The sequence below is a fragment of the Ambystoma mexicanum genome, chromosome 2q, assembly GCF_040938575.1.
Source record: "Ambystoma mexicanum isolate Mex_15411 chromosome 2q, UKY_AmexF1_1, whole genome shotgun sequence".
NCBI lineage: Eukaryota > Metazoa > Chordata > Amphibia > Caudata > Ambystomatidae > Ambystoma > Ambystoma mexicanum.
The window spans coordinates 596,597,617-596,619,385 of record NC_090924.1 but is presented as its reverse complement, the minus strand read 5'-3'; the positions used below and the strand labels follow the sequence as shown (position 1 = coordinate 596,619,385).

At 48.6% G+C, this 21,769-nt stretch overlaps 1 protein-coding gene across 6 annotated transcripts in view; it reads left to right on the top strand.

The window, feature by feature from the left end:
* Positions 1-21,769, top strand: part of LOC138569611 (sodium channel protein type 5 subunit alpha-like) — a 1,199,462-nt gene that overhangs the window by 704,444 nt on the left and 473,249 nt on the right. For all 6 annotated transcript variants that reach the window (XM_069647738.1, XM_069647737.1, XM_069647740.1 and 3 more), the window contains exon 13: positions 784-919. In XM_069647738.1, coding sequence (XP_069503839.1) covers positions 784-919 — 136 coding nt within the window. The remainder of the gene's footprint in view (positions 1-783; positions 920-21,769) is intronic.

The window sequence follows — 21,769 nt, the reverse complement described above, 5'->3', positions numbered from 1 at the left end:
TGGATCCCCGTACCCCAGATAATTGCCTTCAAATCACTCTCCATTGTGTCCAAGCCATCACCCTCAAAACTCCATCTTACCTTCATGACAAACACAAGCCCATCACCCACACAAACACCTGACAAGCCAGCCATCACCATCTGCACATCCCACTCTCCTAACTCACATGCACACAAAGCAAGCATTTACACACTGGACAGCCAGAGTATGGAACACCCTACCTCTCCATATACGCACTGCATCCTCCATCACCACTTTTCAGAAAGAGCCTCCAAACATACCTGTTTCCCCACACATAACCCTTCTGTCCTCCAGTGCTATCGCTTCTCTATCCTAATCTTCCCACCCTTTCCTGAAAATGTTTTGTAACTTCTTTTGTCAACTCCCACTTTTCATAACAATATTCAGAGTGAATTGATGATGAAGTCTTAGACTACTCTATGCTGGGAATCATTGGTCTGAGATTTGAGTTATGAACCCCGGCAATAGGTTAAGCTCGCATTGGGAACAGTCGATGCAAAGCATTGTGGGTTCACTGCTCAGGCACACTCGACCATTCATCCTCCTGAGGTCGATAAATTAAGGACCATGAGTGGGTTATAATAGTGACACTAATTATTACAGTGCTTAGAAGCTGGAGAAATATGGTAAGAAGTGCTATATAAATCAATAAATTGTTATTCTCTTTCAAGATCAAAGTTCCGAAAATGCTCAGAGTATGTTCTCCGTCTAGTCAATTATATAGGTTTCCACCAGTTAATTGAGTTTCCTTTATTAAAACAGGCCACTGCCTCGGACAATGATAGCAGCAGCAAGAAGCAGTGGTTGATGCCGCGGCTCTCCGTGGATTACCTCGACGAGCCGTTCCAGCGGCCCCGGGCTGTCAGTGCAGCAAGTGTCCTCACCAACGCCATGGAAGGTAAGACCCTCATCGGGTAACATATAGCGATGCATTGCTTGAGGGGATACAGGCCTAAAACTCCATTGGTGATGTTCTGTTAAGTGGTATCTGTGAAGCGCAGCGTTCCCCATTTCCATGGCCTTGTGGTGTTTAGCGTGGTGGGCTGTGCAAGAGGGTATGCCTTGGCGAAGAGTGAGCACACATGACACATGCGTCTTTGGATGCCAAACCGGACGCATTTTATCTCACAGCAAATCATAAATGCACTCCAAAAAATGTGATGTTGCATATATTACACAATATCAACAATTTCCACACAATTCACAACATTTTCTTCTGGCAAGTGGTCCAGGCAGTCCTTGGCTCTCCCCCTCACCGGGGCTATGCATGGTGGTGAGGCCCTGTCCCCTCCCCACCATGCCCTTCATGGGAGTTGTCACCGTGAGGCAGCCCCCCTTTCTTACCAGGCCCAGCTGCCACCCGGTCCTGTCGCCCCCTTTCCCTGCCGGGATCCTCCGGTTGCTGTTCCCCATTCTGGCTCCAGAGTCCCCCGCAAAGGGATCGCAGTGCTCCCATGGTCCTCCTACCCCACCTACCCCCTCCCACTCTCCCCTCTCCTCCTAAACCAGGGTGGGTGGGATGAGAAAAGAACTCCAAGGTGGCTCGAGGGCTCCAGGCGGTGGTACAGGCACGGCGGCGACAATCCGGCAGGACGGGGTGAAGACCTTTGCTCACCTCGCCTCCCCAGGGTCCTATTTATGCCCCCAGGAATGTGTCCTAGTTTTATGTCCCAACCCCCAAAATAGGATAACAAATAGGGGTTCTATGTTCTTACCGATTTTTTTTAATGAAAAAACTAATCAAATAAATAGTTTTTTTTATTTTGCGTGGTACCGCCTAACCGCTCCTCCCCTACTTAACATTATTGCCTACTCTCCCACCTCTTATATACAACCTTACCCACCACCCCATCGAGGAGTTTTTTCGAGAAAATTATTTTTTTATAAAAACCTGTTGAAAAAAGCCTATCGATGTAACAACTTTGTACCAAAACAGGATCAGTGAAAGAAATGTCCAAATCCTGTAAAGAAAAAAAAATGGACACGCATGGGGTACAAATAGATAATATTGAGCTAGGGTAGGGGCAGAGCTGGGGTAGGGGGCGAGGGGGCAACCTCACTGCAGGGTCTCCTTTCAGAACCTGATGCCCCCTGACTGGTGTCCCATGAGGATCCTTGCACCCCTTTTGGCACCAAAACCTGGTTCCACAACGGGAGTGGTCGAGTGTCCCCCTGATTTCAGATATGCACTATCTATTTTAGTCAAGGAAAATAAACAAAACACATGAAACCGGTCGATCTTTCTAAACCTTTATTTTAGTGGTTAGTCATTCTGCGCTCTTTACATTTCACGTGGAACCATTTTATCACGTGACTTTATAATGTATAGATCTTGCATTATGTTTGTTAACACAGCCAAGAAACCTGGTCCTTGTAGAGGCAGAGTACCCTGAAAGGCACGGCAGCCGTCCAAGGCGCGGCCCGCTGAGGGCTCCATTACTACAAGATGAATACATACACAGAGCCGATGACCTTAAATACAGAGCATCCTAAAACAGCACAGTCCAATCAATAGACATGCATTAAAAATGAAATTGAAAGAAGCACGGATCCTGTGGAAGGCAGCCTTGCCCTGAAGCTTTGGCTGACGAGCCGCCCTCTGCCCCCTCCAAGGTCTGCTGGAGCACCCGGATGGCACCTTCCTGTCTTGCCCTTGCCAACTTCAGCGGTGCCTAGTATCCTGGTGGCCTTTGCGTCTGAAACAAAATCAGGTTTTTAAGTTTCATTTCCTTTTGATAATCAGGGGAAGCCCTCTGTGCACCCGGGTTTAGGATTTGACTCACAGGTGGGTGCTTTTCAGCCATTGGTTGGCTGTCCATTGTCTCATGTTCTCCTCCAAATCCAGTCTCCTCAGCCTCCGCTCATCGCCTTTCTCCTGAGCATCTTCCACCACCCCCTAGAGCCCACAGCCTTCTGGTTCTCTTTGATATTGACCTAGGACGCGACCAAATCCTAACACCCTCTGCGATCATGGCAACGTAACACCTACATATCATCCAGAAAGTCTGCCCCTCACGGAAGCTCTGATCTCCACCCTGGTAGTGTGCTCGCCATCTCTTGGGCATCCTTCTTTACTCCTCTGTCTCTTGATGAAATCCTCAACTTTGCAACCTCCACACTGTAGGTCTTCCCTCTCTTCTACCACTTCAGCCCACTGACGTTATGAGGGCTGGCTCTCCATGTGTCACTGGCTACTATTTAAATTCCTCGTCCCAGTCTTTAAATCTATTGAAGGCCTCTCCCTCCATCGGTCACATGTCATCTCCTGCTGCTCCTCACCTTTACTCGTTGCTCCAGCGCACCACTCAACCTCACTGCCCACCTTTCCCCCCCGCCCAGCCGACTCATCTTTCCAATCAATTTCCCTCCTTGCCCCTCTTCATTGGGATACCCCCTCCCTTGGATATCAACAGTATCATCACTATCCTGACTGTGAAATCTGGCCTAAAACTCCACCTCCTTTCCCTGTAAGAGGGCCCTGCTAGAAACACGTAACACAGAGCACAGCCATCTTCTCTTCTCTATTGTGCTCATTATTTATTTTGATGTATATTTTGATACGACCATTTGCATACATTGTACATTTCCTATATTGGCAGCCAGTACTGCCCCCACTAGAACCTCCCCCTGATGTTTGCTCTGACCTTCTCTTCCTTGATGCTGACCTGCCCATCTATCACTACCATTGGGCAGATAGCATGGCTAGTATTGGTTTACATGTGCCTTACGAAGGAACTCCCCAGTATGAAGGTACAGCGGGAATATCAATCATCAGCTTTAGGCTCTAGCCAGCAATGGCAGATATGTGAAGAAGGTGCATATTAAATGATCTGGGCACTATTTCTCTGTTATGTTTGGGTTAATGCCGCTTATGGTATGTTCAGTGTATATGTTTTTGGTTAATAAGACTTCTGTTATGTTATGTTATTTTGCATTTATATAGCGCCTTATATACCATTGGTATGGTCTGAAGGCGCTGGTAGGTTGAACGCCCTTGGGAACCGAAGTTCAGGTCAGTGGAGAGAGTAGAGAGAGTGCAAAAGTGCGTGTGCGCACCGGGTATGTGTGCAGCTGGTGCGGAAATCGAGTGGTAGCTGCTTCTTAGCTGTAGGTGTGGTGGTTGAGAGGTCAGGAGTATGTGTTCGCTCTGGTCGGTTTTACCCAGAACGAGTGTGGCTGCGTTAGGCCTGAGGAGAACGCCTGGCTGGGGGGTGTGCAACCAGCAATGATTACTTAGAGTGATGTGGAGTGAGCGGGAGATGTAGATATGAGAACAGTTATACCGAATGGTGTCATAGTATCTCTGTGTTCTAGATGAGTGGTGGTGTAAGGGGGAGAGTAAGCGTGGGGTGTGGTATGATGTATGTTTTCAAGTGTTTCCATCATTCCAAAGCATGTTAGGTATCGTCCGTTGCACATATTCGTCCGTTTCTCATACTCGTCCGCTTCACAGATTCGTCGGTCATTATCATTGTCTAGTTCACACCCTCATCCAGTCCGCACACTCGTCTAGTCCGCACACTCGTCCAGACCACACACTTGTCCAGTCCACACACTCGTCCAGTCCACACACTCGTCCAGTCCATACATTCGTCCAGTCCACACACTCGTCCAGTCCACACACTCTTGTAGTTTATACTCATCTAGTCTGGATACCGGCTCCAGATAGGGCACTCGTTCAGTCTACAATGGTCGTCCGGTGCATCCACTCATCAGAAAAAAAGCCAACTACTCGTCTGCTCTGTCTGTTCATCCATTCCATACACTCATATGCTCTATGTTTTTTGTCCGCTCCATGGAGTCATCTGTTAGGCACACTCGTCCGCACCACACATTTATCCGCTTCACCTAATCGTCCGCTCCATATATACATCCGCATCCGACACTCGTTCGTTCCATATACACACCCGTTCCATACGCCCATCCACGCTACACATTTACTTTTTCGCTCTCCTTATTCATCCGCTCTCTACAATCATTCACTTTGCACTAGTCTGCTCTCCACACTCGTCCCTTCTCCACGCTCCTCAGCTCTCTTCTGGTCTCCACACTCGGCTGCACTCCGTACTCAACCGCTCTCAGCACTAAAACCGCTCTCCACACTCATCCGCTCTCCACACTCATCCGCTCTCCACACTCATCCGCTCACCATACTCATCCGCCATCCGCTCTCCACAGTCGTCCGCCATCCGCTCTCCAAACTCATCCGCTCTCCACGCTCATCCGCTCTCCACGCTCATCCGCTCTCCACAACTCATCCGCTCTCCACAACTCATCCGCTCTCCACACTCATCCGCTCTCCGCAATCATCTGCTCTCCGCACTCATCCGCTCTCTTTTCTCATCCGCCATCCGCTCTCTTTTCTCATCCGCCATCCGCTCTCTTTTCTCATCCGCCATCCGCTCTCTTTTCTCATCCGCCATCCGCTCTCCACACTCACCCCCTCTCCATACTCATCCGCTCTCACTTTCATCCGCTCTCCATTCTTATCCGCCATCCGCTCCCCACACTCATCCACCCTCCGCACTCAGCCGCCCTCCGCACTCGGCCACTCTCCACACTCGGCCACTCTCCACACTCGCCCACTCTCCACACTCAGCCACTCTCCACACTCAGCACCCTCTGCACTCGGCCACTCTCCGCACTCGGCCACTCTCCACACTCGGCCACTCTCCACACTTGGCCGCTCTCCACTCTCATCCGCTCTCCGCTCTCATCCGCTCTCCACTCTCATCCGCCCTCCACTCTCATCCGCTCTCCACTCTCATCCGCTCTCCACACTCACCCGCTCTCCATACTCATCCGCTCTCACTTTCATCCGCTCTCCATTCTGATCTGCCATCCGCTCTCCACACTCATCCGCCCTCCGCACTCGGCCGCCCTCCGCACTCGGCCACTCTCCACACTCGGCCACTCTCCACACTCGTCCACTCTCCACACTCGGCCGCCCTCCGCACTCGGCCACTCTCTGCACTCGGCCACTCTCCGCACTCGGCCACTCTCCACACTCAGCCGCTCTCCACACTCGGCCACTCTCCACACTCGGCCACTCTCCACACTTGGCCGCTCTCCACTCTCATCCGCTCTCTGCTCTCATCCACTCTCCGCTCTCATCCGCTCTCCACTCTCATCCACTCTCCACTCTCATCCGCTCTCCACTCTCATCCACTCTCCACTCTCATCCGCTCTCCCCTCTCATCCGCTCTCCACTCTCATTCGCTCTCCACTCTCATCCGCTCTCCCCTCTCATCCGCTCTCCCCTCTCATCCGCTCTCCCCTCTCATCCGCTCTCCACATTCATCCGCTCTCCACACTCATCCGCTCTCCACACTCATCCGCTCTCCACTCTCATCCGCTCTCTACTCTCATCCGCTCTCCACTCTCATCAGCTCTCCACTCTTACCGATCGTCACACTCATCCGCACTCCTCAACTCATCCACATTCCACAACTCCTCCGCACTCCACACTCATCCGCACTCCACACTCATCCACGCTCCACACTCATCCGTGCTCCACACTCATCCGCGCTCCACACTCATCCGCACTCCACACTCATCCGCGCTCCACACTCATCCGCGCTCCACACTCATCCGCGCTCCACAACTCATCCTTTCTCCACAACTCATCTGCGCTCTACAACTCATCCGCTCTCCACAACTCATCCGCTCTCCACAACTCATCCGCTCTCCACGCTCATCCGCTCTCCACACTCATCCGCTCTCCACACTCATCCGCTCTCCACACTTATCCGCTCTCCACACTCATCCGCTCTCCACACTCATCCGCACTCCACACTCATCCGCTCTCCACACTCATCCACTCTCCACATTCATCCGCTCTCCATATTCATCCGCTCTCCACCCTCATCTGCTCTCCACCCTCATCCGCTCTCCACCCTCATCCGCTCTCCACCCTCATCCGCTTTCCACACCTCATCCGCTTTCTACAGCTCATCTGCTCTCCGGTCTTAACCACACGCTTCCGTTTAGTGTATTTGTCTGTTTTGTACGCTTCATCCATTCTAACTATATCATTTATGTCAATCACTGTATTCCTTTCTCATTCGGTATGTCCCTTTCATCGGTTCAGATCTCCAAGTTTCTCAATGATTTATTCCTATTTTCTGTTTCACTGTTTTGATCTACTTTACTCGTTTAGGCCTGTTTTGTGTTTCTAGTTTACATTCGAGTTTATTTAGCTGTCATTTCTCGCTTCATGTAGTTTGATGGGTCGGTATTATTGTGATGATGCTAGATTGGTTTTATGGGAAGAGCCAGGTTTTCAGTAATTTGCGGAAGGACGTTATGTCCTCAGTTAGGCGGATGTGGGGTGGGAGTGAGTTCCACAGGGTTGGTGCCAGGCAGAGAATGATGATCCGCCTAGCCTGACTGAGTTTGTCTTGGGAATTACTAGGAGGCCGGCTGATCTCGATCTTAGTGTGCGAGTGGGATGATATGGTATTAGTTTGTCTTGAAGATATTGCGGTCCAGTTTTATGCAGTGCTCGATGGGAGAGGCATAAGGTTTTGAAAGCTAGCCTACAGGCTACTGGAAGCCAGTGCAGTGTTTTAAGGGCTGGGGATATGTGGTCTCTTGGATTGAGCGCAAGTAGCATTTTGGCCGCTGCGTTTTGTGCTCTTTGGAGTTTATTCAGTTGGTAGGCATGGATTCCGAGGTATAGGGGGTTTCCGTAGTCCAGTCTGGATATAACGATTGATTGGACAGCGGAGACTCTGTTGGGAAATGAGAGGTATGGAAAGACGCACCTAAGGTTTTTGAGGTGGTAGTGGCAGGACTTTGAGACATTGTTGACTTGGCGCGAGAGTGTTAGGTCGGAGTCTAGGGTGCATCCGAGATTTTTTTACTGTTTTGGAGGGTGTAGGTGAGCTGCCCATGGCGGGTGGCCAGGGTAGTGGGTGCGGAAGAAGGTCGGAGTTGCCGCAAACCATGATTTCTGTTTTTGAGGGGTTTAATAAGAGGTGGCTTTGGGTCATCCAGCGCTCTATGTTTACAAGGCAGGATGCCAGGTCGGGTTGGGAGTTGGGTTTCGAGTTTTTCTGATTGAGTGCACCCATTTCGATTCTTGGAAACTGTGAATAACGTTAAACTTATAACTGAGGAAGGTCTGTTGTCTAACTCCGGGCCTCGAGGGCCAGAATCCTGATGGATTTTCAGGATATTCCTCATTAATATGCACGAGGAAAAATGTGCATACATTTAAAATCATTGTATGCAAATCGATCTCATGCATATTAATGAAGGGTAGCCTGAAACTCTGGCATGGATCCAGCCTTCGAGGCCTGGAGTTGGACAACCCTGCAGGAAACATGTTAGAAGTTAACAGTGTGTTAGGGTTCAATGTCACTAAGTATGTCTGGCATATGTTTTTGGGTGCAGATACCCTGCTTGATATCGGATGCATCCAGATGTACTAACATGTACTCTTTTCGGTCCTCTGTTTGTGAAGTCCTATTTTATTTATAGGAGGGAAGACAATGCATTTTTCTTCTGTTCAATACAGTTTAATCGTCTTGAAAAAGCTGGCGAAGAGCGAACATGTGTGGTGTGTTTGTTAAAGAGATTCTATTGTATGGAACCTATATAATCATTGTTGCAAAAAAGACTAGGCTTTTTATTATTTTAGAACAGCATGGAATTTTCATAATCAATGCTGCTCAAATATAAGTATATAGTCCTGTTGATGTCATTTTGTAACATAAAGCATATTAGCTAGCGAGGCAGGGGCGCAGCCAATCAGGTTCTGCGGATGGCGGGTGATATTTCTGATCTCAGCCCACGTTCCACGGAACCCGCAGGCTGCCTCTCCCACCCACAGCACAACCCCCCCCCCCTCTTGTTTCTTTTTTAAAAATCTGTTCACAATCACCCTCCCCTGGCCCACTTACCTGATTGTTGCTGCGCGGTGCCTGCCATGGCTGCTACTGCACTAGGTTCAGTTCCTCTTGCTTGTCTGGCCACCATGCTAACGAAAGAGAGGCTCCCTACGGAGCCCTACCTTCTAAACCCATGGTGGCCATCTTGGAGAAGTATTTTCATTCATTTAACACTCTGGGGTTAATAGCATTAACACCTCATTCCAAGGGCTGTTACCCCCGTTCCAGTCCTTGGAACAGGGTGCAAATGCGTTTTAACAGCATAGGAAACTTCAGGACGGTTTGTTTATTTCTAAATCTGTTTGTAGTTTATGAGGCCACTGTCCTCCTATTTACGGGAGCCGCAGCAGGAATTCACTGAACGTGGCAACGCAGGCAAGCATGATCTATGGGAATGGCAAGGGGCAAAACGTGCTGCTGAAAATGCTTGCCCATGATTCCGCCATTTACATCTCATTAAAGAGTTACATTCCATCCATCCGGAGAAGAGAAAGGCAACAGAGATCCGACCTTTAGCTGTAGTCTCTGTGAACAACCTGCAACCAATCAGTTTGGATTATGGTTCTATGTGATTTCCCGGAAAACAATTGGTCAAGGGAGATTTCGACCAATTTGTTTTGTTTGGGACATTTCAACACAAGTGTAAGCATTAAGCAGTAGAAACAGCAGCAGGTGCCACATCACATATGTTTAGTACATAGATAACATTATACGGCTCAGGCGAGAGTCAGGACCCGGCTCTATCTCTGGCTAAACACAGGCACTGTGTGCTTCTTGGGGGTGGGGGGAGACTGTTTTTTTTAATTATTAGCCTCTCTGATGGCCTCAACTATTGACAATTGTGATGTAGGGTTTTCAGGAAGTGAGCAATTGCAGATTAGGAACTGGTCTCAAAGTCGTCCACTGAGGCACTCCTAGGGATCTTTGTCCACTCTCGATTTGAGTCGAAGCCTACAGTTTAATGATATGACATATGATGGGCTATTTATAACGCGATTAATACACAAGATGTTTCTAAGCGCGGACCCGGGAATCGAACCTGTGTTGCTCCTGCCGTCTTACTTCCAAGGCGAGCACGTTGCCGCTGAGCTATCCTCCCCTTATGAAGGGCACAGCCACTAATGACTTTACTGAAAAAGTGACCCAGAAGGCACTGATTTGCCAACAACCGAAAGCAAACACAAAATATCCAAAAGATACCCATTTCTACGGAATGCGATTGCGAATCCTAAATGGAGAATTTATATCGCGTGGAATTAGAACGGGTGATGGAGTCTAGGCCGTATGCACTTTTAAGCCATGCTTTCGCATCTCATGTCGCAGAAGGACCCCCATCTCCAGCCACAGCGGTGGAGTTTAATTTCCACATCAGCATGCCCTCACTGAGGCCCTGTGTCTATTGCAGCCTTGGAAGTCTGTCGGATAATCCGCACAGGTCTCGTGGGCCTGTGTGGGAGATGCAAAAGCAACATTTGCACAGTAAAGTGGCAGAGTGCGTGCAGGCCCAGGCAAGCCACGTGCCAGGCTGGGGAGCGAGACGCAAAATTAGTTTACTGTAAGGGTGACCTCAATCAGAAAGACGCTGGAGACGCACGCAGGATGTCACAATTACTGGCGCAGACACCAGGATCACTGCTCGGCCGGGCTCCGAGTTCCTGTGTTGCAACGCAATTTGATTATTCGCTAGGCTACCATTCTATTATCCGTAATGAGAGTTTTTGATAAGGGGGATGGGGGCTGCTTTCAGGTTTGGCTCGGCGCGCCACACTCAAAGTGCCTTGAATAATTTCAATGCCTAGGGTTTTGTGTTCATGCGAAGAAACATTTGTGAAAATTGGACCAGCGACTGTTTACTATCAAAAACTGAAGGAGGGGACTTTGAGTGAAAATGCAAGCAGATGAGAATGTTGCTTTGACATGTTTGGTGCGGTTGCGCGACAACTACGAGCTTAGGCAGCACTTTTAAGTGGTACGTATTGAATGGGTAATGTGTCTACTTTTTACATTTTTTTATTATTAAAGTGTTATCCTTTTTTCATTAAAACCGCACTGCAGAAAATTAGCTGTCGTGTAACTTAATGGAACCGTGCTATTTTGAATATTATGCAACCAGTTAATAAGATCTTCTGAATTTTTTGCCACAAGACCTCCCTCGCAGATACTAAAAGTTGCTTGACTAGTCCTTTCACATTGCAGACTCAGCAAAGAATTTTGGACAATAAATGGTCAATAGTAGGGTCTCCTCTAGAGTAAGACATTGACATCCACAGAGATTGCCCGACTTGCTCCCTAGTGACCGAATCTTTGTGAAGATCACAAGAGGCTGAGCCTCTTCAGTGCTGGCCTTCAAATGCTGGAAACCCAGACTGTAACCATTTAACTCCTTGCGCGCCTTTTGTTCACAATGTTATCATATACCTCCTCCTTCCTCCCCTGCTGAAAAACAGAACCCAAGGGCAGTGCATTTCACAAAGGTCACCTATGATTTAGCAGATGTGATCAACTATGTTATTAGGGATAGCTAAGAGTTGTTCGCCGAAAACACCAAAGCGCTGGTGTTTGGACAACACGATCAAGCAGCCTCTTGAAGGAAAGTGAAGGGCATGTCTTTGACCGAAATATCTCTACAATTGATTGCCGCGCGTTAGTACAGTGAGTGCTTCCCCAGGTGTCATTGCAAAGTTAATCTGGTGCGAAGAGAGCTCTGGCTTGTAGTTGGTGAATTATGAAATTGATCTTAGTGGGTATTTGGAAGCAATCAAACCTTGACCGGAGACAAGGAAGGACTGGGAAATGGGGACATTATACAAGTTAACAGATTTTATGAATCTGGAGATATTTATTTAGGAATTCAGTTTTCTTTTTCAAATGCTGAACCCAAAACAAAATCATTAAAATGGAAGGAGAAAATTAGCTTGATGGCTCTGGTGCCACAATGTCCCTGAACTAAAGAATTATCAATACCCAATACACATACTACATACATATGATTCACCCTCAGAAGGGCAATGAATGCTACAATAAAATGCTATGCTCCAGCTAGATTGTTAATAGGATGTGTTTTTTGCACTAAGATGTATTGGTATCTCTATATATGTCACATCTGAGAATGGTCTTGCAGGATGTTATTTTTGTCTATGTTATTTTTGACAGCGCTAATGTTTAGTTTCTTCAATGTTTTTTTCAATGTTCTTTTTGTCATGTGCATACAGCATAATTTCATGTGTACAACAATTGGTTTGAGTTTCTCGTTGCCAAATTAATTTGAATTTTACGCAACAAATGTGAATTTGATGCACATTCTGGAGACACAGTGCTGTTTGTCTTGTTTTAATTAGATACAGAACAAGCATCAGGACTTGCAGGACGTGTAAAGTAACATTACCTAATGCTCACATTCATGGACACATGCAGTGATTCAGCTCACTGCCAAGAATCTCATGCTTTCCCTGTCGGGATACTTTTGTCGTATTTAGCATTGATTTAAAACCACAGCCTAGACTCCTCTGTACGCTTGCAGAAGAATACAGCCTTTCGGCAAACGTCAAGACAAAGGGCCCATTATTTATTGGAATTGGCGGAACAAGGGGCAGAGATAACCGTGTACATTTCATAGCAGCGGTTTTCTTCTCCCTATATCACCCCGTCTGCCCCAGAAATAATCCCATTATATATGAATGTCCTTTAGGCATAAGCATATCCACATATGTGAACATAAATGTACAGTGTGTGTAGCCTGTGACAGAAAGTCTGCCCATCAAGTGGAATTCCTTAAAAGTCCCGCCGTCTGTCCCACAGAAGGCACGCCCATCAGTCACGCTGCTACTGCTTTCTCAGTGCCGCCGTCTGTCACACAGAAGGCACGCCCATCAGTCAGGCTGCTACTGCGTTCTCAGTGCCGCCGTCTGTCCCACAGAAGGCACGCCCATCAGTCACGCTGCTACTGCTTTCTCAGTGCCGGCACTGTCACACAGAAGGCACGCCTATCAGTCAGGCTGCTACTGCGTTCTCAGTGCCGCCGACTGTCCCACAGAAGGCACGCCCATCAGTCAGGCTGCTACTGCTTTCTCAGTGCCGCCGTCTGTCCCACAGAAGGCACGCCCATCAGTCAGGCTGCTACTGCGTTCTCAGTGCCGCCGACTGTCCCACAGAAGGCACGCCCATCAGTCAGGCTGCTACTGCTTTCTCAGTGCCGGCACTGTCCCACAGAAGGCACGCCCATCAGTCACGCTGCTACTGCTTTCTCAGTGCCGGCACTGTCACACAGAAGGCACGCCTATCAGTCAGGCTGCTACTGCTTTCTCAGTGCCGCCGTCTGTCCCACAGAAGGCACGCCCATCAGTCAGGCTGCTACTGCTTTCTCAGTGCCGCCGTCTGTCACACAGAAGGCACGCCCATCAGTCAGGCTGCTACTGCGTTCTCAGTGCCGCCGTCTGTCACACAGAAGGCACGCCCATCAGTCAGGCTGCTACTGCGTTCTCAGTGCCGGCACTGTCACACAGAAGGCACGCCCATCAGTCAGGCTGCTACTGCGTTCTCAGTGCCGCCGTCTGTCCCACAGAAGGCACGCCCATCAGTCAGGCTGCTACTGCGTTCTCAGTGCCGCCGTCTGTCCCACAGAAGGCACGCCCATCAGTCAGGCTGCTACTGCGTTCTCAGTGCCGCCGTCTGTCACACAGAAGGCACGCCCATCAGTCAGGCTGCTACTGCTTTCTCAGTGCCGCCGTCTGTCACACAGAAGGCACGCCCATCAGTCAGGCTGCTACTGCGTTCTCAGTGCCGCCGTCTGTCCCACAGAAGGCACGCCCATCAGTCGCGCTGATACTGCTTTCTCAGTCCCGCTCTCTGTCCACAGAAGGCACGCCCATCAGTCACACTGCTACTGCAATCTCAGTCCCGTTGTCTGTCCCACAGAAGGCACGCCCATCAGTCACGCTGCTTCTGCTTTCTCGGTCCCGCCGTCTGTCCCACAGAAGGCATGGCCATCAGTCACACTGCCACTGCTTTTTTGGTGCCTCTGTCTGTCCCACACAAGGCACGCCCATCAGTCACGCTGCTACTGCTTTCTCAGTGCCGCCGTCTGTCCCACACAAGGCACGCCCATAAGTCACGCTGCTCCTGCTTTCTGAGTGCTGCCGTCTGTCCCACAGGAGGCCAGCCCATCAGACACGCTGCTACTGCTTTCTCAGTTCTGCCGTCTGTCCCACAGAAGGCATGCCCATCAGTCACGCTGCTACTTTATCAGTGCCGCTGTCTGTCCCACAGAAGGCATGCCCATCAGTCACACTGCTACTGCTTTCTCAGTGCCTTTGTCTGTACCACAGAAGGCACGCCCATCAGTCACACTGGTACTGCTTTCTCAGTCCCGCCTTCTGTCCCACAGAAGGCACGCCCATCAGTCACGCTGCTATTGCTTTCTCAGTCCCGCCGTCTGTCCCACAGAAGGCATGCCCGTCAGACACGCTGCTACTGCTTACTGCTTTCTCAGTCCCGCTGTCTGTCACAGAAGGCATGCCCGTCAGACATGCTGCTACTGCATTTTCAGTACCGCCATCTGTCCCCGCCGTCTGTCCCACAGAAGGCATGGTCGTCAGACACGCTGCTACTGCTTTCTCAGTTCTGCCGTCTGTCCCACAGAAGGCACGCTCGTCAGTCACGCTGCTACTGCTTTCTATGTCCCGCTATCTGTCCCACAGAAGGCATGAACTTCAGTCACACTGCTACTGCTTTCTCAGTCCCGCCGTCTGTTCCACAGAAGGCATGCCCGTCAGACACGCGGCTACTGCTTTCTCAGACCCACCGTCTGTCCCACAGAAGAATTGCCCGTCAGTCACGCTGCTAATGCTTTCTAAATCCCGCCGCCTGTCCCACAGAAGGCATGCCCGTCAGTCACGCTGCTACTGCTTTCTAAGTCCCGCCGTCTGTCCCACAGAAGGCATGCCCGTCAGTCACGCTGCTGCTGCTTTCTCAGTATCGCCGTCTGTCCCACAGAAGGCATGCCTGGCAGACACGCTGCTACTGCTTTCTCAGTTCCGCCGTCTGTCCCACAGAAGGCATGCCCAGCAGTCACGCTGCTGCTGCTTTCTAAGTCCCGCTGTCTGTCCCACAGAAGGCATGCACGTCAGAAACACTGCTCCTGCTTTCTCAGTTCCGCTGTCTGTCCCTCATAAGGCATGCCCAGCAGTCATGCTGCTGCTGCTTTCTAAGTCCCGCCATCTGTCCCACAGAAGGCATGCCCATCAGACACGGTGCTACTGCTTTCTAAGTCCCGTCGTTTGTCCCACAGAAGGCACGCCCATGAGACACGATGCTACTGCTTTCTAAGTCTTGCAGTCTGTCCCACAGACGGCACGCCCATCAGACACACTGCTACTGCTTTCTAAGTCCCACCGTCTGTCCCACAGAAGACACGCCCATCAGTCATGCTGCTACAGCTTTCTCAGTCCCGCCGTCTGTCACACAGAAGACACGCCCATCAGTCACGCTGCTACTGCTTTTTCAGTTCTGCCGTCTGTCCCACAGAAGGCATGCCCGTCAGTCACGCTGCTACTGCTTTCTTTGTCCCACTGTCTGTCCCACAGAAGGTATGACCGTCAGTCACACTGCTACTGCATTCTCAGTCCCGCCGACTGTTCCACAGAAGGCATGCCCGTCAGACACGCGGCTACTGCTTTCTCAGACCCGCCGTCTGCCCCACAGAAGACATGTCCATCAGTCACGCTGCTAATGCTTTCTAAATCCCGCCATCTGTCCCACAGAAGGCATGCCCGTCAGTCATGCTGCTACTGCTTTCTAAGTCCCGCCGTCTGTCCCACAGAAGGCATGCCCGTCAGACACGCTGCTACTGCTTTCTCAGTTCTGCCGTCTCTCCCACAGAAGGCATGCCCAGCAGTCACACTGCTGCTGCTTTCTAAGTCCCCTCGTCTGTCCCACAAAAGGCATGCCCATGGGACACGATGCTACTTCTTTCTAAGTCCCGCCGTCTGTCCCACAGAAGGCACGCCCATCAGACACACAGCTACTGCACTGCTGTCTAAGTCCCATTGTCTGTCCCACAGAAGGCACGCCCATCAGTCACACTGCTACAGCTTTTTCAGTCCCGCCGTCTGTCACACAGAAGACACGCCCATCAGTCACGCTGTTACTGCTTTCTCAGTCTCGCCGTCTGTTCCAAAGAAGGCAGGCACGCCCATCAGACACGCTGCTAATGCTTTCTCAGTCCCGTTGTCTGTCCCACAGAAGGTATGCCAGTTAGACACGCTGCTACTGCTTTCTAAGTCCTGCTTTCTAAGTCCTGCCGTCTGTCCATGCCCATCAGATGCTACTGCCCATCAGACATTGGGCCAAAGAACGCCCATTTGCCCCCCGCTCCTTGACTATCCATCAGATATGCATGCCAGCCAGCCCATGTGATAGAAAAAGCAAACCCACTATTTACGATTGCACCTTCATTTGTTATGCAGCTAATATCCTGCTGTGTGCAGCCCTTCATATGACTCCCCCTTCTTACTGCTGCAGTCACGGGCGCTGTTCTTACACAGTCAAACTAACTTCAGAAGGCTGAGCAAAGATTTCCGAGGCAAGTGCTTAACTCAGTGAGCTACCTTAAGTCAGGTTTAATGAACTTCGGCTTTGAGTACATATTCAGCTGAATTCTGGATGAAAAAACGCAATTTGGGATTAGGTGATAGTTTCCTGCTAGTCGGCTCCTACTGGATATGTTGTCTTCTAATTTGAATGCAATGTAATAACACAGAGAGGCCAATAGGGAGATTGCAAAAGAAAATGGAATTAAACATTGTCTGACAGCATTCCTGATGAAATACGAGACTAAGGAACATTGCCTCATTACAAGTTTGGTGGTATCTGGGCGATAAATCTGGCAACAACCGGAATTACTGTTACTGCCGGATTACAAGTGGGGGTGGCGGTGTAAATCCCCATTTTTTTCAGTCCTTAGGACTCAATGGGGCTTTTTTTGCCCGAATAACCGCATGATGCTGGAGGTAAATCCTCCACTCCAGGACCATACTCATAGTATGGCGGAGCGGGAACATTGGCAGTAATTACGTTATTGAATGGGGCCGGACAAACCTGGGAGTACAGTGTCACTCATTCAGTGTGAAATTCACATGTTGGCTCATTGTACATGAATCTTCCTTTTCAGAAAAGCCTCATGAATTTGCTTTGGGTCTCAGACCTTCAAACAGCATCTTTTACTGGGTGGAAGGCTCATACCTTGGAGCGTGATACCATTTAATAGAATGTAATCTCACACCTGTGTGTTCATTTCTCTCATGGTCATTCTCCCTGCCCCCATTTAGATTAATGGAGCAAATCCCATATCTGGAAAGACTCACATATATCGATTAAGACGCTAGCATTTGTAGATTGCACCCTGAAATCCCACTTCTGGCGACGCGCTCACCTTTTGATCCGTACCATAATAATTTAGTTTGTCGGTGGGGGAACAAACCTGTGCTTGGGAAAGTTCAGTGTTTCATTCAGAATTGGTAAGTGGATAACAAGCCCTCCATCTCTTGGTCCAGGATTGTTTTGCATTATGGTGCCTCTTTCCACAATATGTGGGTGGATGATTGTAACAGCATGCCGGTTCTGCCATCCAAGGGCGCAGAGCTTCTACGCCTTGTGAGGTGGCACTCCTATCCCCAGGATTCTCAATACAACATCCGGTGGAAAAGCTTGTATAGCAGCTGAAGGCATGTCTGCCGCCTAGCCAATATGTCAGGTACTACCCCTTAGACGCTGGACAAGTACCAAGAATCTGTGGTAGCGGTGCAAACCTTTCGCAAAACATAAAGGTTTAGCAGTCCTGAAAGAAGGGACTTCGCTGTTCGAGGAAAGATAACGCTTTGCTGCTGAGTAATGCCAGTACTGTTCTATTAAATGTAGAGCAGCCCTGTCCCACTTAAAGTAAAGCAGTCACATGGAAAGGCACTGCTGCTGTTCTCTGAAGATTGTAGAATCCCTGGGGAGAAGTGTTGGTACTTACCATTAAAGTATAATCACTATATTGATAAATTCTCTATCGTACAATGAAAGGTGCAGCATTCCTGCTGAGATGGGTGAGTACTGTCCCATAAAAAGTATACCAGCCCTTCTGAAACGTGAGAGTACTGCACCCTTAAACATTTGGCAGCATTCTTGAGGAGTGTAGTGTCTTCCGATTAAAAACCCTGTGGCACTTGGTCTATTTGGCTATTGATCAATACTGCTCTGTTCTGCGATATCTCCATCTTTTAATAAAATGTTAGTGATCTTCGAATCCATCTGTGTTTAGCATTTTTCAAAGATAATATATTCATAACGAAGATGATGGCAGCCTTGGTAAGCAGTTCTGGGAAATAAGTCATTAAATGTAGCTCTGCTGCCATGGGCTCGTGCCTGGTCAATGAAAGTATAGACGCTCCAATGAGAAGTGATGGTATTGTCCCTGCTGACAAGTTTCATTTTGCACCTTTGAAATTATTTATGTATTATTTATTTTCAAATTTGTAAAGCGCCCAAACCCTGCAGCACCAGGGTGCTTTTGCGAGACCAGTTTCATGAAAGAATCTTAGCGAACTGAAAAGTACATTTCACCTTAAAGGATAGAACAGCATGAATAGCAGATTAAGGACAGCAAACTGTGTTCAGAGGCCAGAAGGCCAGAGCGGGTGCTTATCAGTTAGGTAAAAAGCCATGTTTTTAGAGCTTTGCAGAATGTCCAGTAGGAGCTCTCAGGTCTTAGTTCAGTGGGGAGCAAGTTCCAGAGGTTGACTGCTATGGTATGGAAGTTCTCCCCTCTTCGGTTCGCTCTTTTGGTATTAGGTAGGGCGAGGTGGTGGACATAGGTGGTCCTTAATGGTCTATTGGATTTGGATCTCTCAATTTCCTGGGCTAGGTATTGCGGTGCTGAGTTGCTCAAACATTTGTGAGCGATTGATAGCTTTTTGAAAATGATCCTTTCTTTAATGGGGAGCCATTGCACTTTTATTCTGGCAGCTGATATGTGGTCTCTCCTTGGTATGTTTAGCGCCACTCAAAGGGCATTGTTTTGGATTATTTGGAGTTTATTAATGTTCTTTTTTGAAGTTCTTGCAAAGAGAGCATTACAATAGTCCAGTGTTGCTCCTGTCATTGCGCGGGCAATGGTTAAGCAGCTCTATGGGATTAAGAATAGTTTTGCAGTGATGTTAAGTTTGCCTGTGTAAGCTGCTGAGCAGGCGATTACATTAACTTGTTTGGTGAGGGAGAGCACAGAGTCTATGTAGACCACCAGAATTTTTACTGCGGCTGATAGTGGGATCTGGTGTCTGTCTATGGTGAAGGCGGTGTATTGGGGACTGAGTTTCTGCAGCATTGAACGTGGGCCTGCCAGTAGGATCTCGGTTGTGTCATCCTTTAGACATAGGTAGCTAATTGCCATCCATGATTGTATTGTGGAATAGATTTTGTTAAGCAAGCGTGTGTCTTCTCCGTAGCAGCCTGACAAGGTGAGGAGGATTTCGGTGTCACTGGCATAGTTGGTGTAGGATATGCCGATTTCATCCAGGATGTCAAAAAGAGGTTTTGTGAATATGTGTAGAGGGAAGGGGAGACAGAGGAATCTTGGGGGACACTGCAGGGGATAGGGATGGGGTGGCACTGGCAGTGTCTGAGAAGACTTTCATGGTTCTGGCTTCCAAGAAGGAAGCTATCCAAGATGTGGCATTGCGGGAGAAATTGGCTGAGATGATGAGGTGGTGACATAGAGTGGGGTAGTCTACAAGGTCGAACACAGCCAATAGGTCTAGCAGGATAAGGATGGCTGGTTTGCCCTCATCTCTGAAGGAATCAAGTTGGATTTTAAGGTCTAATAGTGCTGTTTCGGTGCCATGGCCGCAAAGGAAGCCTGATTGCTGCATACCCAGGATCGGGTTAGATTCGAGATGGGCTTGGATCTGGTTGTATGCTGCTCTGTCTAAGATCTTTAGGAGGAAAGGCACTGTCATTATGGAGCAGTAGTTTGTTGGTGCAGCAGGGTGCAGTGACGGTTTCTTAAGTTTCTTAAGTAGTGTGCGGACTCAGGATTCCTTGAGGCTCATGGGAACAGTGTTGTTGGTGAAGGAAGAATTAATACATTTGGTGAGAATGCCACCAGTCACTCTGAGCAGTCTTTGATAGAAGATGTCACCCTTTCAGTTTAAGGAGGGTTTAAGGTTATTTAGGATGTTGGCTATTTCAGCCTCAGATAATTAATTGAATTTGAAGGCAGGTGCCGGTTGTACTTTTGAGGGGTGTGGAGGGTTAGGGGGGTTGTTTGTTCTCTGTTTCTGTTCAATTTATTTCTGTAGTAGGGAGATTTTCTCATGCATAGCATTCTGAATGTTTGTGCACCACGTTTCGTCTTTCTCAATAGGATTAGGGGCTGTGGTGGGTGTCCCAAGTTCTCTGAGAATTTTGAACAATTCCTTAGAGTTTGAGTTGGCATTCTCAATGTCAGTATGGTATAATTGGGCTTTTGCAGCTGTGCTAGCTTGCTTGTATTGTTTAGCAATTTTGTTAAAGGCCATTTTAGCTGCTTTTTTGGCTGTTTTTTCCAAATCGCTTCTGCTTGTCTTTTATTACTGCACAAGGTTTAAAGGTCTGCGGTGAAGCAGGGGTTGAGGTGTCAGGTAGGCTTAGCCTTTCTGTGGATGAGTGGGGCAACCAGTTTGATAGCATTACTGAGGGTGATGGCATATAGGTCAGCTAGGTCTTGGAGGTTGGTTACCTCCGGAGATACTGAGGTAAGGGGCTTGAGTGAGGGGGAGATTAAGTCTTTGGTGATTGGTCTCGAGCTACAGGACAGAGTAGATGGGAGTGTAGGTGGTGGGCCGATGGGTTGTTTAAGGGGTGGGAAGGAGAAGCCAATGATGTGGTGGTCTGAGGTATTTAGACTTTACATCGAAATAAAATTCATCTAAGACCTTTCCATCAAATTGTATTCAATGAAAATCCATCGAAATGCATTTTCATTGAATAAAATTAGATGGATTTTTTAAATGTAAAATTAAAGTAATGGTAAGGGTTAGGGCAAGGGCAAGGGTTAGGGCAAGGGTTAGGGTTAGGGTTAGGGCAAGGGTTAGTGTAAGGGGTAGGGCAAGGGTTAGAATTAGGGTAAGGGCTAGGGCTAGGGCAAGGGTTAGGGCAAGGATTAGGGTTAGAATAAGGGGTAGGGCAAGGATTAGAATTAGGGTTACGGTTAGTGTAAGGTGTAGGGTAAGGCTTAGAATTAGGGTAAGGGGTAGGCAAGGGTTAGATTTAGGGTTAGGGTAAGGGGTAGGGCAAGGGTTAGAATTAGGGTTACGGTAAGGGGTAGGGCAACAGTTAGAATTAGGCTTAGGGTTAGAGTGTCTTGGGAGTTGGTGGTGGGAACCCCGCTAAAAAAAAAATGAAAAAGAAAATGAAACCTTACATGAAGCTGGCCAGTGCCAAAATCCTTTGAAGATTTCAGCACTGGACAGCTCCATGTAACATTTTAACGTTACAAAAAATGCATCCAAATGCTATTTTTTAAATTTAAAAGTCCATATCCATCGACACTTGTCCATTTCTATATTCAATGGACAGGTTTTGATGGAAATGCACTTTTACATGTAAAAGATAGTATTTCGATGGATTGGCATCGATGCATTTACATTAATGGATTTGTATTTCGATGCATTTACATCGATGGAAAGACCATAAACCGTGGTCCGACCATGGGCATGGGGTGCTGGAGGTGATGGTGACCTGGCTGTTCAGGTCGGCTATCCAGTCGAGGGCTCTGCCTTTGTTGTGGGTGGGAGAGGATACACAATGTGTGAAGCCAAGATCTGAAAGTTCATTTG